The sequence below is a fragment of the Eleutherodactylus coqui genome, chromosome 10 (genome assembly GCF_035609145.1).
Source record: "Eleutherodactylus coqui strain aEleCoq1 chromosome 10, aEleCoq1.hap1, whole genome shotgun sequence".
NCBI lineage: Eukaryota > Metazoa > Chordata > Amphibia > Anura > Eleutherodactylidae > Eleutherodactylus > Eleutherodactylus coqui.
Window position 1 is genome coordinate 81,192,257 of NC_089846.1, and position 20,116 is coordinate 81,212,372.

Genomic DNA, 20,116 nt, shown 5'->3' on the forward strand with positions numbered 1-20,116 from the left:
CGTCTCTACTTTGTTTCTGTGGAAGAGAAAATTATATAAAACAGAAAACATAGTATCATAGTTCTCTAGTCTGAATAAAGACAATTGTTCATCTAGTTCAGCCTGTTCCCGACGCTCTCATGTTGATCCAGAGGAAGGCAAAAAATGAACCCCACAATGAACTAATCTGTTTTTCCCCCCGTTTTTTGTGTAGCTCCCACCTTACATGTGGCTGAGCGGTCATGTGCACAATGAGCGGCATGTGACCGCCCGCCACTTCTTCCGGTTCTAGTGTGATGGATATCGGGGCTGTAGTGCCGGACTGGGAGCAGCCGGGATAGGCGAATATTCACGTTTTCTTCATTTTAAAGCTGAATAGCCCTTTTTTTTTCATGCCCCGGAAAAAGTTTATGAAGAGTCCTCAGAAGTTTGTCAGTTTGTGTTCTTGTTGTCTTCATAATGCCAAAAAATAGCACAAAGAAGATGAAATGCTTATGATTGTTTTTAATAAACTGTCTTGATTTTGCACCTCCAGGTCCAACATCTGTTCACATAATTCACTTTACAAAATACAAAATACGTAGGAGTGTAAAACAATTGTAAATCATCATTGTCATGCAGAGGCCGCTAACTAGAGGCAATCCGTAGGTGCGTCGTATGGGAAACAAATCTGTTTTCCCCTATGCCGGGAAGCAATGTTGATTTAGTCCTTTGGAAACTTTATCAGTTTAGATTTAGTCAACTTTAATTGTGTTACACTGCAAGAGTAAAGTAATCCGAGGGATCAGTTACCTTCGTGGTCTACTTTACTGCGAATAACAATGTGTGATACTTGTATTTCCAGTATAAAAAGATCATGCTTTATTTGAAGGTTCTTCCCTAGCCAAAGGATAACGGATAACTCTCAGATCCGTGGAGGCCCGACCGCTGGGACCATAACTAATGCCAAGAACAGGGATTGCCAGAGCTGAGTGCTTGAATTGTGTCTCTAGTAGAGATGAGCGAACGCGTTCGTCCGAGCTTGATATTCGTGCGAATATTAGGGTGTTCGGGATGTTCGTTATTCGTGACGAACACCATGCGGTGTTCTGGTTACTTTCACTTCCTTCCCTGAGACGTTAGCGCGCTTTTCTGGCCAATTGAAAGACAGGGAAGGCATTACAACTTCCCCCTGCAACGTTTAAGCCCTATACCACCCCCCTGCTGTGAGTGGCTGGCGAGATCAGGTGTTCGCCTAATATAAAAGTCGGCCCCTCCCGCGGCTCGCCTCAGATGCGGTGTGAGTTAGATGAGGGACAGTGCTGTTTATACCGGAGCTGCTGTAGGGAAAGAATTGGTAGTTAGTGTAGGCTTCAAGACCCCCCAAAGGTCCTTATTAGGGCCACTGATAGCTGTGTGTTGGCTGCTGTTAGCAGTGGGATTTTTTTTTTTTTCTCAAAATCGCCTCTGCAGACCGTTGCACCTGGCATTAGGGACAGAAGTGCTGCATAGGCAGGGAGAGTGTTAGGAGTGAGTGTAGCCTTCAAGAACCTCAACGGTCCTTTCTAGGGCCATATTTATCCGTGTGCAGTACTGTCCAGGCTGCTGTTGGCTGTGCTGCATTTTTTTTGGGCTTCTCAAAATCGCCTCTGCAGAGCATTGCACCCTCCATTGATACTGCAGGGAAAGAATTGTATAGGCAGGGCCACAACACAGTTATTATTCATAGAATATACGCAGTGCTGCCTGTTGGTGGGAAAAAACTGAAAACAAATCTATTTGTCCAGCCTGTGTCCGTCCTTACGCCTGTGTAGACGTGTGAGCTGCGTGAAAAACATTGCTAAATCATACGCAGCCAGCTACGCTTTACTGCTGGGTTCGCCATTTGCTTTCCTTAATTGGGAAAAAAAAATACCTGCTCTCCAAGAGTTATAATAACTCTGCTACCCTCACGTTCTGTGACACATAAGCAGGGACACAGCGCAGTTATTAAACTTCGCAGGTTCATTGAATATACGCAGTGCTGCCTGTTGGTGGGAAAAAACTGAAAACAAATCTATTTGTCCAGCCTGTGTCCGTCCTTACGCCTGTGTAGACGTGTGAGCTCCGTGAAAAACATTGCTAAATCATACGCAGCCAGCTACGCTTTACTGCTGGGTTCGCCATTTGCTTTCCTTAATTGGGAAAAAAAAATACCTGCTCTCCAAGAGTTATAATAACTCTGCTACCCTCACGTTCTGTGACACATAAGCAGGGACACAGCGCAGTTATTAAACTTCGCAGGTTCATTGAATATACGCAGTGCTGCCTGTTGGTGGGAAAAAACTGAAAACAAATCTATTTGTCCAGCCTGTGTCCGTCCTTACGCCTGTGTAGACGTGTGAGCTGCGTGAAAAACATTGCTAAATCATACGCACCCAGCTACGCTTTACTGCTGGGTTCGCCATTTGCTTTCCTTAATTGGGAAAAAAAATACCTGCTCTCCAAGAGTTATAATAACTCTGCTACCCTCACGTTCTGTGACACATAAGCAGGGACACAGCGCAGTTATTAAACTTCGCAGGTTCATTGAATATACGCAGTGCTGCCTGTTGGTGGGAAAAAACTGAAAACAAATCTATTTGTCCAGCCTGTGTCCGTCCTTACGCCTGTGTAGACGTGTGAGCTGCGTGAAAAACATTGCTAAATCATACGCACCCAGCTACGCTTTACTGCTGGGTTCGCCATTTGCTTTCCTTAATTGGGAAAAAAAATACCTGCTCTCCAAGAGTTATAATAACTCTGCTACCCTCACGTTCTGTGACACATAAGCAGGGACACAGCGCAGTTATTAAACTTCGCAGGTTCATTGAATATACGCAGTGCTGCCTGTTGGTGGGAAAAAACTGAAAACAAATCTATTTGTCCAGCCTGTGTCCGTCCTTACGCCTGTGTAGACGTGTGAGCTGCGTGAAAAACATTGCTAAATCATACGCAGCCAGCTACGCTTTACTGCTGGGTTCGCCATTTGCTTTCCTTAATTGGGAAAAAAAAATACCTGCTCTCCAAGAGTTATAATAACTCTGCTACCCTCACGTTCTGTGACACATAAGCAGGGACACAGCGCAGTTATTAAACTTCGCAGGTTCATTGAATATACGCAGTGCTGCCTGTTGGTGGGAAAAAACTGAAAACAAATCTATTTGTCCAGCCTGTGTCCGTCCTTACGCCTGTGTAGACGTGTGAGCTGCGTGAAAAACATTGCTAAATCATACGCACCCAGCTACGCTTTACTGCTGGGTTCGCCATTTGCTTTCCTTAATTGGGAAAAAAAATACCTGCTCTCCAAGAGTTATAATAACTCTGCTACCCTCACGTTCTGTGACACATAAGCAGGGACACAGCGCAGTTATTAAACTTCGCAGGTTCATTGAATATACGCAGTGCTGCCTGTTGGTGGGAAAAAACTGAAAACAAATCTATTTGTCCAGCCTGTGTCCGTCCTTACGCCTGTGTAGACGTGTGAGCTGCGTGAAAAACATTGCTAAATCATACGCAGCCAGCTACGCTTTACTGCTGGCTTCGCCATTTGCTTTCCTTAATTGGGAAAAAAAATACCTGCTCTCCAAGAGTTATAATAACTCTGCTACCCTCACGTTCTGTGACACATAAGCAGGGACACAGCACAGTTATTAAACTTAGATAATTCATTCACTAGAGGCAGTGGGGCCTTTCGTTTTCCAAAAAGGGCAAAAATTATATTTGGCCTGCAGTCTTGCGCCAATTTATTTCCTGCCTGGGAAATCTAATCACTGGTAATACAGCATGCTGAGGGGTAGGGGTAAGCCTAGAGGACGTGGACGTGGACGTGGCCGAGGACGCGGAGGGCCAAGTGAGGGTGTGGGCACAGGCCAAGCTCCTGATCCAGGTGTGTCGCAGCTGTCTGCTGCGCGATTAGGAGAGAGGCACGTTTCTGGCGTCCCCACATTCATCGCCCAATTAATGGGTCCACGCGGGAGACGGTTATTAGAAAATGAGCAGTGTGAGCAGGTCCTGTCCTGGATGGCAGAAAGTGCTTCGAGCAACCTATCGTCTACCCGCAGTTCTGCGCCGTCCACTGCTGCCAATCCGAATCCTCTGTCTGCTGCTCCTCCTTCCTCCCAGCCTCCTCAGTCCACTACAATGACACCTGCTCAGGAGCGGGAACACTCCCAGGAACTGTTCTCGGGCCCCTGCTTAGATTGGGCAGCAGCGGTTCCTCTCCCACCAGAGGAGTTTATCGTCACTGATGCCCAACCATTCGAAAGTTCCCGGGGTCCGGGGGAAGAGGCTGGGGACTTCCGCCAACTGTCTCAACAACTTTCTGTGGGTGAGGAGGACGATGACGATCAGACACAGTTGTCTTGCAGTGAGGTAGTAGTAAGGGCAGTAAGTCCCAGGGAGCAGCGCACAGAGGATTCGGAGGAAGAGCAGCAGGACGATGAGGTGACTGACCCCACCTGGTGTGCAACGCTTACTCAGGAGGACAGGTCTTCAGAGGGGGAGTCAAGGGCATCAGCAGGGCAGGTTGCAAGAGGCAGTGCGGTGGCCAGGGGTAGAGGCAGGGCCAGACCGAATAATCCACCAAGTGTTTCCCAAAGCGCCCCCTCGCGCCATGCCACCCTGCGTAGGCCGAGGTGCTCTAAGGTCTGGCAGTTTTTCACAGAGACGCCTGACGACCGACGAACAGTGGTGTGCAACCTTTGTCGCGCAAAGCTCAGCCGGGGAGCCAACACCAACAGCCTCACCACCACCACCATGCGCAGACATATGATGGCCAAGCACCCCGCAAGGTGGGACAAAGGCCGTTCACCGTCTCCGGTTTGCACCCCTGCCTCTCCCCCTGTGCCCCAACCTGCCACTGAGATGCAACCCCCCTCTCAGGACACAGGCACTACCGCCTCATGGCCTGCACCCACACCCTCATCTCCGCTGTCCTCGGCCCCATCCAGCAGTGTAGTTCAGCGCACCGTTCAGCCGTCGCTTGCGCAAGTGTTCGAGCGCAAGCGCAAGTACGCCGCCACGCACCCGCACGCTCAAACGTTAACCGTCCGCATCGCAAAATTCATCAGCCTTGAGATGCTGCCGTATAGGGTTGTGGAAACGGAGTCCTTCAAAAGTATCATGGAGGCGGCGGCCCCGCGCTACTCAGTTCCCAGTCGCCACTACTTTTCCCGATGTGCCGTCCCAGCCCTGCACGACCACGTCTCCCGCAACATTGTGCGCGCCCTCACCAACGCGGTTACTGCCACGGTCCACTTAACTACGGACACGTGGACAAGCACAGGCGGGCAGGGCCACTACATCTCCCTGACGGCACATTGGGTGAATTTAGTGGAGGCTGGGACAGAGTCAGAGCCTGGGACCGCTCACGTCCTACCCACCCCCAGAATTGCGGGCCCCAGCTCGGTGCTGGTATCTGCGGAGGTGTATGCTTCCTCCACTAAAGCACCCTCCTCCTCCTCCTCCTCCTCTGTCTCACAATCAAGATGTGTTAGCAGCAGCATGTCGCCAGCAGTCGGTGTCGCGCGGTGTGGCATCACAGCGGTGGGCAAGCGTCAGCAGGCCGTGCTGAAACTACTCAGCTTAGGCGATAAGAGGCACACGGCCCACGAACTGCTGCAGGGTCTGACACAGCAGACCGACCGCTGGCTTGCGCCGCTGAGCCTCCAACCGGGCATGGTCGTGTGTGACAACGGCCGTAACCTGGTGGCGGCTCTGCAGCTTGGCAGCCTCACGCACGTGCCATGCCTGGCCCACGTCTTTAATTTGGTGGTTCAGCGGTTTCTGAAAAGCTACCCACGCTTGTCAGACCTGCTCGTAAAGGCGCGCCGGCTCTGCGCACATTTCCGCAAGTCCCACACGGACGCTGCCACCCTGCGCACCCTGCAACATCACTTTAAGCTGCCAGTGCACCGACTGCTGTGCGACGTGCCCACACGGTGGAACTCTACGCTCCACATGTTGGCCAGGCTCTATGAACAACGGAGAGCTATAGTCGAATACCAACTCCAACATGGGCGGCGCAGTGGGAGTCAGCCTCCTCAATTCCTTTCAGAAGAGTGGGCCTGGTTGGCAGACATCTGCCATGTCCTTGGTAATTTTGAGGAGTCTACCCAGGTGGTGAGCGGCGATGCTACAATCATTAGCGTCACCATTCCTCTGCTATGCATCTTGAGAAATTCCCTGCAAACCATAAAGGCAGCTGCTTTGCGCTCGGAAACGGGGGCGGGGGAAGACAGTATGCCGCTGGATAGTCAGGGCACCCTCCTGTCTATTTCTCAGCGCGTACAGGAGGAGGAGGAGGAGCATGAGGAGGATGAGGAGGAGGGGGAAGAGACAGCTTGGCCCGCTGCTGACGGTACACCGGCTGATTGCCTGTCATCCTTTCAGCGTGTATGGCCTGAGGAGGAGGAGGAGGAGGAGGAGGATCCTGAAAGTGATCTTCCTAGTGAAGACAGCCATGTGTTGCGTACAGGTACCCTGGCACACATGGCTGACTTCATGTTAGGATGCCTTTCTCGTGACCCTCGCGTTGCACGCATTCTGGCCACGACGGATTACTGGGTGTACACACTGCTCGATCCACGGTATAAGGAGAACCTGCCCACTCTGATTCCCGAAGAGGAAAGGGGTTCGAGAGTGTTGCTATACCACAGGACCCTTGCGGACAAGCTGATGGTAAAATTCCCAGCCGACAGCGCTAGTGGCAGAAGGCGCAGTTCCGAGGGCCATGTTGCAGGGGATGTGCGTAGATCGAGCAGCATGTACATCCCAGGCAGTGCAACAGTCTTTAAGGGCCTGGCCAGCTTTATGGCTCCCCACCAAGACTGTGTCACCGCTCCCCAGTCACGGCTGAGTCGGCGGGAGCACTGCAAAAGGATGGTGAGGGAGTACGTAGCGGATCGCACGACCATCCTTGGTGACGCCTCTGCCCCCTACAACTACTGGGTGTCGAAGCTGGACACGTGGCCTGAACTAGCCCTGTATGCCCTTGAGGTGCTTGCTTGTCCTGCGGCTAGCGTGTTGTCGGAGAGGGTGTTTAGTGCGGCTGGGGGAATCATCACAGATAAGCGTAGCCGCTTGTCAACCGACAGTGCCGACAGGCTAACACTCATCAAGATGAACAAAGGCTGGATTTCCCCAGACTTCTGTTCTCCACCAGCGGACAGCAGCGATACGTAAGCAATACGTAGGCTGCACCCGCGGATGGAAGCTACGTTCTCTCTCACCATCCAAAACGGGGACATTTCTGCTTCATCAATCTGTGTCTAATATTCCTCCTCCTCCTCCTCCTGCTCCACCTCCTGAAACCTCACGTAATCACGCTGAACGGGCAATTTTTCTTAGGGCCACAAGGCTCACTCAAATAATTTTTCAGAACAATTTTTATAAGTTTCAATGCGCTTAAAAGCATTGGAACTTTAACTTGAACCAATTTTTCGTTACACTGGGCTGCCTCCAGGCCTAGTTACCACTTAAGCCACATTAACCAAAGCGATTAATGGGTTTCACCTGCCCTCTTGGCTGGCCATGGCCAATTTTTGGGATGTACATTAGTACTGTTGATACAGCAATTTGTGTGGGCCCTCGCCTACAGTGTAATCAAATTAATTTTTAGCCCACCTGCATTACAGCTGACGTTACCTCAGCTGTGTTGGGCAATGCAATGGGATATTTTTGTGTACCGCCGGTGGGTTCCAGGGAGCCACCCATGCTGTAGGTGCACACTGAGTTTTTAATACTTCTGTACACTTCTAAAGAACCCGTCTGACTGGGGCATGCAGTGTGGGCCGAAGCCCACCTGTATTACGCACGACATTACTACCTCAGCTGTGTTGGGCAATGCAATGGGATATTTCTATGTACCGCCGGTGGCTTCCTGGCACCCACCCAGGCAGTGGGTCCACAGGGAGTTAAACCTACATGTGTCCACTTGTAAAGAACCCCAGTCTGACTGGGGCATGCAGTGTGGGCCGAAGCCCACCTGCATTACGCACGACATTACTACCTCAGCTGTGTTGGGCAATGCAATGGGATATTTTTGTGTACCGCCGGTGGGTTCCAGGGAGCCACCCATGCTGTAGGTGCACACTGAGTTTTTAATACTTCTGTACACTTCTAAAGAACCCGTCTGACTGGGGCATGCAGTGTGGGCCGAAGCCCACCTGTATTACGCACGACATTACTACCTCAGCTGTGTTGGGCAATGCAATGGGATATTTCTATGTACCGCCGGTGGCTTCCTGGCACCCACCCAGGCAGTGGGTCCACAGGGAGTTAAACCTACATGTGTCCACTTGTAAAGAACCCCAGTCTGACTGGGGCATGCAGTGTGGGCCGAAGCCCACCTGCATTAACCCTTTCCAGTCCACTGTGTGACCTGTGAAGACATTAGGGTTTAAGGCTGTACAGCTCCGTTGTTGGTAGACGTCCGTCGGGGTTCTCTTACTGTATATTGCCAGCCTCTCTGCTGTCGGAGCCTATCCTACGTGTCAGCTCATGCAGTACTGGCTTTAGCCAGCATATAGCGCCGTTGTATAACAGCAGAAAAAGAGTAAGCCCCCTAGGAAAACCATATACAAATTGGATTGGAAAGGGTTAAGCACAACATTACTACCTCAGCTGTGTTGGGCAATGCAATGGGATATTTCTATGTACCGCCGGTGGCTTCCTGGCACCCACCCATGCTGTAGGTGCACACGGAGTTTTTACTACATCTGTACACTTATAAAGAACCCCAGTCAGACTGGGGCATGCAGTGTGGGCCGAAGCCCACCTGCATTAAGCACGACATTACTACCTCAGCTGTGTTGGGCAATGCAATGGGATATTTCTGTGTACCGCCAGTGGGTTCCAGGGAGCCACCCATGCTGTGGGTCGACAGGGACTTCACAATAGGGAGTTGTACCTGCCTGTGTCTATGAATTAAAAAGCCCGGTCTGACTGGGGCATGCAGACACCTTGACAGAATGAATAGTGTGTGGCACATAGGTTCCCCATTGCTATGCCCACGTGTGCAGCTCCTGATGGCGGTGGCACAGGATTCTATTTCTCATTGCTTCTGTACAGCATTGTGGGCTATCGCTCCGCCACTTTTAAAGAGGGTCGCTGCCTAGCCGTGCCAACCTCTGCAGTGTGTGCCTGCGGTCCCTCGTCATGGCAGACGCAATTCTAAATAGACATGAGCGTGGTGTGGCATGAGGGCAGCTGAAGGCTGCGCAGGGACACTTTGGTGTGCGCTGTGGGGGGGAGGGGGGGCGGTTGGGCAGCATGTAACCCAGGAGAAGTGTCAGTGGAGTGTCATGCAGGCAGTGATTGTGCTTTGTTGGAGGTAGTGTGGTGCTTAGCAAAGGTATGCCATGCTAATGAGGGCTTTTCAGAAGTAAAAGTTGTTGGGAGGGGGGGGGCCCACTCTTGCCGGTATTGTGGCTTAATAGTGGGACCTGGGAACTTGAGATGCAGCCCAACATGTAGCCCCTCGCCTGCCCTATCCGTCACTGTGTCATTCCCATCACTTTCCTGAATTGCCCAGATTTTCACACATGAAAACCTTAGCGAGCATCGGCGAAATACAAAAATGTTCTGGTCGCCCATTGACTTCAATGGGGTTCGTTGTTCGAAACGAACCCTCGAGCATCACGGGAAGTTCGTTACGAATAACGAACACCCGAACATTTTGGTGTTCGCTCATCTCTAGTCTCTAGTGATCCTGTTTAAATTAAAGGAGTTGGGGGTGCACAAGGGTGACCACAGGGGGCAGTATTATAGTAGTTACATTCTTGTTCATAGGGGGCAGTATTATAGTAGTTATATTCTTGTTCATAGGAGGCAGTATTATAGTAGTTATATTCTTGTACATAGGGGGCAGTATTATAGTAGTTATATTCATGTACATAGGGGGCAGTATTATAGTAGTTACATTCTTGTTCATAGGGGGCAGTATTATAGTAGTTACATTCTTGTACATAGGGGGCAGTATTATAGTAGTTATATTCGTGTACATAGGAGGCAGTATTATAGTAGTTATATTCTTGTACATAGGGGGCAGTATTATAGTAGTTACATTCTTGTTCATAGGGGGCAGTATTATAGTAGTTATATTCGTGTACATAGGAGGCAGTATTATAGTAGTTATATTCTTGTACATAGGGGGCAGTATTATAGTAGTTATACTCTTGTACGTAGGGGACAGTATTCTAGTAGTTATAGTCTTGTACATAGCAGCAGTATTATAGTAGTTATATTCTGGTACATAGGGGGCAGTATTATAGTCGTTATATTCTTGTACACAGGGAGCAGTATTATAGTAGTTACATTCTTGTACATAGGGGGCAGTATTATAGTAGTTATAGTCTTGTACATAGCAGCAGTATTATAGTAGTTATATTCTGGTACATAGGGGCAGTATTATAGTAGTTATATTCTGGTACATAGGGGGCAGTATTATAGTAGTTATATTCTTGTACATAGGAGGCAGTATTATAGTAGCTATATTATTGTACATAGGAGGCAGTATCATAGTAGTTATATTCTTGTACTTAGGAGCAGTATATAGTAGTTATATTCTTGCACATAGCGGGCAGTATTATCGTAGTTATATTCTTGTACAGAGGAGGCAGTATTATAGTAGTTATATTCTTGTACACAGGAGCAGTATTATAGTAGTTATATTCTTGTACATAGGAGGCAGTATTATAGTAGTTATATTCTTGTACATAGGAGGCCGTATTATAGTAGTTATATTCTTGTACATAGGGGACAGTATTATAGTAGTAATATTCTTGTACATAGGGGACAGTATTATAGTAGTTATATTCTTGTACATAGGAGGCCATATTATAGTAGTTATATTCTTGTACATAGGAGCAGTATTATAGTAGTTATATTCTTGTACATGGGAGGTCATATTATAATAATTATATTCTTGTACATAGGGGACAGTATTATATTAGTTATATTATTGTACATACGAGGCAGTATTATAATAGTTCTATTCTTGTACATAAGAGCAGTATTATAGTAGTTATATTCTTGTACATAGGAGGCAGTATTATTGCAGTTATATCCTTGTACATGGAAGGCAGTATTATAGTAGTTATATTCTTGTACATGGGAGGCAGTATTATAGTAGTTATATTCTTGTACATAGGAGCAGTATTATAGTAGTTATATCCTTGTACATAGGAGGCAGTATTATAGTAGTTATAATCTTGTACATAGGGGCAGTATTATAGCAGTTATATCCTTGTACATAGGAGGCAGTATTATAGTAGTTATATTCTTGCACATAGGAGGCAGTATTATAGTAGTTATATTCTTGTACATGGGAGGCAGTATTATAGTAGTTATATTCTTGTACATAGGAGCAGTATTACAGCAGTTATATCCTTGTACATAAGAGGCAGTATTATAGTAGTTATATTCTTGTACATAGGAGACAGTATTATAGTAGTTATATTCTTGTACATAGGAGCAGTATTATAGTAGTTATATTCTTGTACATAGGAGCAGTATTATAGTACTTATATTCTTGTACATATGGAGCAGTATTATAGTACTTATATTTTTGTACATTGACGGCAGTATTATAGTAGTTATATTCTTGTACATATGGGGCAGTATTATAGTAGTTATATTCTTGTACATAGGAGCAGTATTATAGTAGTTATATTCTAGTACATAGGAGGCAGTATTATAGTAGTTATATTCTTGTACATAGGGGCAGTATTATAGTAGTTATATTCTTGTACATAGGAGGCAGTATTATAGTTGTAATATTCTTGTACATAGGAGGCAGTATTATAGTAGTTATATTCTTGTACATAGGGTAGCAGTATAAAAGTAGTTACATACTTATATATAGGAGGCAGTATTATAGTAGTTATATTCTTGTACATAGGGTAGCAGTATTAAAGTAGTTACATACTTATACATAGGAGGCAGTATTATAGTAGTTATTCTTGTACATAGGGTGCAGTATTATAGTATTTACATTCTTGTACATAGGAGGCAGTATTATTGTAATTATATTCTTGCACATAGGAGCAGTATTATAGTAGTTATATTCTTGTACATAGTGGGCAGTATTACAGTAGTTATATTCAGTTAAGGGCTTAGGTTTGATCTTAATCATGTGGACATATGCAAAGTGATTGTACTATATAGCCTCTCCACAAGTTTCTAGCTTTCTTCTATACTACAAAGATTTGGTTAGAATAACAGTTTTTATCAGGGTTGTTGAATTTGAGTCAGTTTTGGGTGGAGTCAGTAGAAATTAACTGACTCTAACTTCAACTTTGAAAAAAAAATATATATATTATATATTATAATAAAAGGGGTATTCTAAAAATCATGTAGGATAGGTTATTCTAATCAGTAGTTGGTTTCTCATCTTTACTGAAAGCGGAGGTCTGAATCCTCCTCTTCTCCTCACAGTGAGCTCAGTTCACCGCCGTGAGGAGGAGATCGGACGGAATCATGGTTGCACATACGTGGTGCACTCCATTCATCCTCAATGTGGCTGCTGGAGATAGCTGAGTGTTTGTACTTGGCTTCTTCTGTTAGTCCTATTGAAAAGAATGGAGCTTCACCATGCATGCGCGACTGCAGCTCCATTCATCCTCTACATAGGTGAATAAAGTCAATTATGGTTATAATAACCCTTTAAGTCTGTTACAATTTTATTACAAATGGTAACAGTGGTAACAATCAATATATTAATATTACTAATTATTATGTATGAGTCATTTTCGAAGGAATCGGAGTGTAGAAAAATAAGAGCCAGGGTTGTAAGTTTGGTTAACAACTCCACAGCCGTGATGGTAATGTGTAATTTTGAGCTTCACTGGGAGAAGAGTCTGATGTGAAAGAGAATACACTCCAAACAGGGCTAAATACTATGCTAGTGCAATATACAGAGGAACAGACCAGCCCACTAGAGCTTCAGAGGATTAGTTGGGTCAAGGCCCTGACACAAAAATGAGTCCCAAAGCTCCAGCAAATGGCAACCCCATTTGGAGGTGACTTTGGAGTCAATCGTTTACCTCAAGGGTCTATTTCTTATGGGATTATTCAGGAATAACCTTTTAAAACGTATGGATTATGTGTCCTGTATGTTCAATGATAACTAGGATTACAATGTCAAAGTGCTAATGACCACATGGTTATCTTTCCGTTTTTTTGACGTGTGAGTTAAATGCATAGTCTGACAGCACCTTTGAGTGTCAGTTACCGGCTCTTAGCTCTGCGCCCTGAACACATGATGGTGACGTCATCACAGGTCACATGTAGCAGAGCTGTGTGTGACCTGCATGTAGCAGAGCTATGTGTGTGACGTGCATGCAGCAGAGCTGTGTGTGACTTGCATGTAGCAGAGCTGTGTGGCGCATTGCACCACCAGAAACACTAGTACTATAATTTTCTAATAATTACTAGTAATTCTAAATGGATGTGCTCTGTATGGTTGGTACATAGCACTTAGTGTCATTTGGTGGGCCCAAGGAAGTCCACTCTTAGGTATGTAGTAATTGTGAATTTTTTAACCACTACTTTGAAAAAAATTCCACTGCCAATATATGCAAGTTATAGGGGTTGTCCAGGCAGAGAAATGCTTACCCAGTCCAGTAGTTTTGGAATTTCCACTTCCAGCCCAGTTCTGATACTGGGTCGTGTGGTATGGTTTTTCCATTTTTTATGATGTTATCGTAGGCAGCTGGATTTCATTTTATTAGCTTAGTCAGCTTCCTTCTCTTTCACACTGTATTCACAAATAGAGAAGGGCATGGCTTATTTTTTAAAATTAGTGTTGAGTGAACTAAAACAGTCCAACACTGTTTCGCGTCGAACTGTGTGAAAAGTTTGGTTCAACACAAACCCGAATGTCGAATGGTTCATCTCGGCTGAACTTCCTCTTCCTCGTCCTCCTTTCCCTACATCTCCTTTTCTTCTTTCTTCTACTTCCTCTACTTCCTTTCTCTTCTACTTTCTCCTCTTCTTTTTCTTCTTATTTCTTCCTCCTCTTTTTTCTTCTTCTGTCACCTCACTCACCTGCTGCTGCGGTCAGGCATCACTTCCATTTTCTCTCTGCATGCTTCTCCTCTGTTCGTTCCCAGGCTTCTGCTCCTAGGGCTTGTGTAAGCTCCTATCTAGCTTCTTAAAGAGCCAGTGTGTGTTTCCATTACTTGCGCCCCTCCAATGTGTTTCCTGGACTTGCTATATAAGGCAACCGCCTCCTAGGGTGGACGTCTAAGCAATTTGGTCTCATCCTGACAGTCATGAAAAAGCCCTTGTGTGTGTTTTTAGTTCTGACCCTCTGCCTGTATTTCACTATTCTGTCCTCTCTACTTCTTAACTTCAGTTCTGTTTCCTGGATTCTGTTTGGTCTGCTACCTGCCCTGACTAATAACCTAGACTTTGTTTATGCATCGGTGCTGCCAGCCATAACTTTAGCCTGTCTATTTACTATGTTTTAACTCAGACCTTCCGGTACCACACCTTGGTCCAATGCAGTGTCAGCAGCCACACAACTGGGACTGTATGTTCATTTAATGGCCTGAGAATCTTGCAGAAAAGTTGGTATTCCACTTGGAGGGGTTAAGCTTGAAAACCAGGGGTTTCCAGGTGTCACTACGTCAGTTAATCCACATCAAACCGATGTCCACATATGACTGTCTGACATCTTTCTTTTCCTCTTCTTGATTTTCTTCTTTTTTACCTTCTTCTCCCATGTTATACACCACTTTTAAGGGTGAAGTTTAGGTTCAGTTCTAACTGATTCAGGCGAAACCAAACTTTTTGCCCAATTTTGGTGAACTGACCAAACCGGATTTTATAAAAGCTGGCTCTTAGCAAGTTATAATAAGCTGAACAGCCAGCCACTGAGATGACTTCACAGACAATGGACTGTGTCAGAACCGGGCCACTAATGGTTATTTGGGATTTTGACACTGCTTCACTGAGTTGGTATTTCTCCTCCCTGGGCAACCTTTTTAATAGATGTCAAATCTTGAACCTTATTAAACAAAAACCAGAGCAAAGTAACAAATGCAAAAAAAAAAACCTGTGTAGTTTCTTTTTTTTGAGCAGTGTTAAATAATTATCTTCTCTCTCCACAGTTGGGTTAACAACTTTGGACATGAAGGCCTCGGGCTCCTGTTGGACGTTCTGGAGAAGCTGCTGGATAAAAAACAGTACGTATCCTTCACAATTCTGCTTGCAGCTTTCGGCTTCTCAGACTCCATTTTGCATTTTATTTTATTTTTTTTTTCTTCCCAAGGCAGGAAAATATTGACAAGAAAAATCAGCATAAACTCATCCAGTGCCTGAAAGCTTTCATGAACAATAAGGTAGGTGAGACTCAGCGAGAGGAGCGCATTCACCAGCGGCGCCTCCATTTTTCTTGCTGAACATGAAGCATTATCTCTTCCCCAGGCCAACTGTGCCTATGACAATGTTGTGACAAGTGAATCCCATCTCTGGTTCATCTTTACAGCAAATTACCAGAGGAAAATTAACCATTTTCTTGCCGATACAGACTGTTCAACCAATTAGAATAAATGAAAACTGGCAAGAATTCTTTAAATTATCTGAGAGATATTTAAGGAGAGAATTTATCTTAGTGGGCTGTAAAACTAAGAGAACATCCACTGTCAGAGAGAAGAGCTGTCAGTTATGTCTTTTATCCGCTGTATTGTGCTTACTTTGTAATATTTGTATCAAATATGAACGTTTTTTTAGTCCTTAGATACATTTATATACATTTGTGTTCTCCGTTCACAATTTTTATGCCTGACAGTTGGTAGCTGTCAACATTCGGCTGACTGGGACGCCCCCTTAGTTGAGATCTTCAAGTGCATTGTATTCTGGTAAATGTTTTTCTGTCTAAATTACTTTAGAAAATTTGTTGCGATCACTTTTATCTAATACTATTGCCCACAGAAGCGCATGCTTTACATATACATACTGAACCAGGATGCCATGATGGGTGGTAAACGTTGAGAAACCAGAACAATTTCGAATCCAGTTCGGGATATGTAGAGGACATTAATTGTATCTTGTGACTTTCTAAATGATGACATTCGCTTATCCTTCAACAGTATGGCCTGCAAAGGATGTTGGGAGAAGAAAAAAGTTTAACTCTTTTGGCCAGAGCTATTGATCCAAAGCAAGCCAACATGATGACCGAGATCTTGAAGATATTGTCCGCCATTTGCATTGTTGGGGAGGATAATATGTAAGTGCTTGTCATTTATATAACATTATAAACTTTATTCACTTCCAGCTAAGTCAATAACATCTTTAGATCTTGTTGGTTAATCAGTAGAAGGAACTATGGGGGACATTCAGAAAGGTTTTTATGCCAGTTTATGGTGTAAAAGAGTCACAGAACTTTGGCCAATTAATATTAACAGAACTTGTCTGTTCGGGCCAAAATACTAACTAATACCGCGTATTCATCAGTAACATGCAGTGCGGCTTGGAACGCTGGAGGAGCCCATAGTGTCGGTGTGGTTCACCTATGAGGTGTAGGGCAGCCTGCTGGATTGACATGTTGCGTCACTAATAGGTTTTGAGCCTGCATGGTGCACTACATGTACTATATGGCCTGACACTGTATATGCTTTATCTATGTGCAAGAATAGTACAGAGCAGCCGCCCTACTTCAGTATAAGGAGGGTGTGTGAGTGGCTGTTCATCAGTACCTTCTCCTGTGTGATTAGTGTGCTAATTACTGAAGATGGAACAGGATCCTAGAGGTGAACAACTGGCTACGTCGATGGTGCCGTCAGCAAAGATTTGGATTCCTAGACCAGGGAGTGAATTACCTATATGATAGACTGCTTGCTAGAGACGGGTTGCGCCTTGCTTCACTCATTAGGAGAGCTTTAAACTAGAACAATATGGGAAGGGAAGTGAAACGTAAAAATATTCAGCTAATGAATACATTTGAGAACCTTGCTAACAGAAGTGGAAAGAAAGAACAAAGACAACAAATTTGGAAGGCAAGTAGAGGAGCAAGAGACACGGATCACAAACTAAAATGTTTTTACAAAAATGCACAGAGCATGGGAAACATACAAGGAGATTGGAGCTCCTAACACAGGAAGAGAAATATGATGTCATAGGCATCACGGAAAGGTGGTGGAATGATACACATGAATGGAATACAAGGATTGAATAATTCATCGTATTCATAAGAAACAGACCTAATAAAAGGGGAGGAAGTGTTGCGTTGTATGTTAGGAAAACATTCATCTCCACTGAGATTCAAGCTTCAGAGCATGAGAGTTCTGTAGAAACTGTTTGGGTAGAATACAAGGAGAGTACAACAGAAAGGACACCATTGTAAGCATTTACTATAGGCCACCTGGACAAGCAGAAGATATGGATGAACTCTTTCTACATCAGATGGTCAAGCTCTCAAAAAAGCATGACATTGTGATCATGGGTGATTTTACCCATCCAGACATTTGTTGGGAATCTTGACATAGTGATCATGGGAGATTTTACCCATCCAGACATTTGTTGGGAATCTCTCTCAGGTAAAAGTAATAGATCCAACAAATTCTTATCCGCTCTTGCAGACAACTTTCCCTTCCAAAAGGTAGAAGAGAAAACAAGGGAATCTGCTATCTTGGACCTAATTCTTACCAACAAGGAGGAAATGGTTGAGGAAGTAAGGGTGACTTAGGAGGCAGTGATCATGCTGTCCTTGAATTCTGGATAAAAGGGGAGGAAGACCTGAGAAAACTCAGACGTCAAGGTTGGATTTCAGAAAGGCAGATTTTAGTGAACTCAGAAAGAGGATAGGAAGAATCCAATGGCTGGATGTTCTTAAGGACAGGGAACACTTAGCTAACTTAAATGAATTCAAGTCTCAAGTTCCAGATGAATTACATCCTAGGATACTAAAGGAAGCAGCAGAGGTAATTAGTGAACCACTCACCATTATCTTTGAAAATTCCTGGAGTACAGGAGAAGTCCCAGAAGATTGAAAAAAAAAAAAGCAAATGTTGTCCCTATCTTCAAAAAAGGGAAGAAGGTGGATCCAGCAAACTAAAGGCCTGTAAGTCTGACTTCTATACCGAGAAAGATCTTTGAACAAATTATTAAATACCACGTATGCAAGTACTTGGATAAAAATGGAGTAATTAACCAGAGCCAGCATGGGTTTGTAACAAACAAGTCATGCAAGACAAATCTAATTTCCTTCTATGACAGAATCACTGACTGGGTTGATCAGGGAAATGTGGTGGATAAAGTATATCTTGACTTTAGTAAAGCATTTGATAAAGTATCTCATACTATAATGACCAAATATGGGATTGACAAGGCAACTGTTAGGTGGATTCACAACTGGCTGAGTGGTAGTAGCCAAAGAGTGGTCATAAATGGCTGCACATCCAAGTGGAAGAATGTATGAAGTGGGGTGAAAATGTGGAGAGAAAAAAAGGGCTGTTCGCCCTTTCTTTCTGCGTTTTGCGATTTTTTTTATCTTCGTGTTTCCCTATGGAGCCTCCTTTTTGTCACATCGCAAAGCATGAACCTATGATATTCGTGAGATGCAATGTGTTTTTAACATTAGAAAACACCTATTAACTTTCCCGCAAGAAAATCACAGGCAGCAAATAAATAAATAAATCTTGTTATTTGTATAGCGCCAACTTATTCCGCAGCACTTTCAGGTTATTTATTACCCCCCACCAAGCTGGGTGCTCATTCTACCAACCTCGGAAGGTTGGAAGGCTGAGTCAACCTTCAGCTGGTTACCTGAGCAATGCGGCGATTGAACTCGCAACCTTCAGGTCATGAGGACTGCATTTCTGCTCTCCGCCATATGTAGTTTATGCGAGGCAAGATTATTCTCAGAAAACAGCATCGCAGTCACTTAAAAAACGCGAAAACAAAGACACAATTTTGCCGCGATCTTCTCACAGCAAAATCGCGATCGCCAATGTGAAGGAGCCCTTACTCCGGAACAACTAACATATAGACAGGCGTGGGAAATGCTTATCTTAATTAATCTGGGAAAACGTGCTTCAGAGTAAAATATACCTTCTTTGTAAGGAGAGAACCTGTCTCTATTTCATGCCGTTCGTGATTCAGGCGACAGAGAACCACTGAGAGTCTCCATTTCCGAGGTGCCGCTCGCACTTGTGACCTTTTCCTTATGTAACTTCTGCAAAGTTTGGTTTTTCACAGCTATATTATTGCCCTATTGACACATCATAGGAAAGCGCTTCAGGAATTGGCGCCTTCTGCGCACCTTACCTGCCCCTCAATCACTTTCTTGTTGCAGGGCTACCTGTAAATACTTGAAGGTTGGCACCTAGTAGACTGCGGCTTTTGCTATTACCTCTGCTACAATTAGCACCTTCAGAATAACTGACCCGACTCCTTATGTCACCTTTGTAAGATGTCGTCTTCCTCCTTACATCCTGAGCAATAACTCTCTGCTCAGAAATTGCAATCTTCTCTTCGCCATTACTGAGCAAAGACTTGAGGGCTGAAGTACGGTACAACACAGATCAGACATCTCCAGTACATCTCGCTCCTTCCATATAAATGAAGCAGCTCCTAATATTATATGTTTAAAGGCAGCTTGTAGCTCCGGAACACAAGTCTCCTTCTAATCCTGAAAACAGACAAAATGTCCACAAAAGCCATTTATCATTGTAGACTTTTATGTTTTAATACTCACCTTCAATTGTAATTTGCTTCTGCTTCTCTTTTTTTTTTCATCAGACTGGAGAAACTCCTGGAAGCGATCAGCACAGCAGCTGAAATTAACAACAAGGAGCGATTTGCACCAATTGTAGAAGGATTAGAAAATCATGAAGCTCTACATGTCCAGGTAATGTAATACTGTACTGTATGCACCAACCTGATAAAAACAACTGCAATCAGAGGTCAACAAACCTTCATCCTGTTCAGATCAATTTCCTTGTCAATAGAGAATAGTTTTTGTATTTGGCCTTAAAACCAGTGCGCAGTATTAGCTTAATTATATTATTGTACGCAAGATAACTATTATAGCAGTAATGTTCAACTGCACAGGAATAGTATTATAGTAGTTATATTCTTGTACATATGAGGCAGTATTATAGTAGTTATATTCTTGTACATAGGGGGCAGTATT

The 20,116-nt window shown here is 44.6% G+C and overlaps 1 protein-coding gene across 2 annotated transcripts in view; it reads left to right on the forward strand.

Moving 5' to 3' along the window:
* DIAPH2 (diaphanous related formin 2) overlaps window positions 1-20,116 on the forward strand; it is a 1,247,874-nt gene that overhangs the window by 294,926 nt on the left and 932,832 nt on the right. For both annotated transcript variants that reach the window (XM_066581425.1, XM_066581424.1), the window contains 4 exons: window positions 15,093-15,167; window positions 15,254-15,323; window positions 16,074-16,210; window positions 19,723-19,831. In XM_066581425.1, the coding sequence (XP_066437522.1) occupies window positions 15,093-15,167; window positions 15,254-15,323; window positions 16,074-16,210; window positions 19,723-19,831 (391 nt within the window). The remainder of the gene's footprint in view (window positions 1-15,092; window positions 15,168-15,253; window positions 15,324-16,073; window positions 16,211-19,722; window positions 19,832-20,116) is intronic.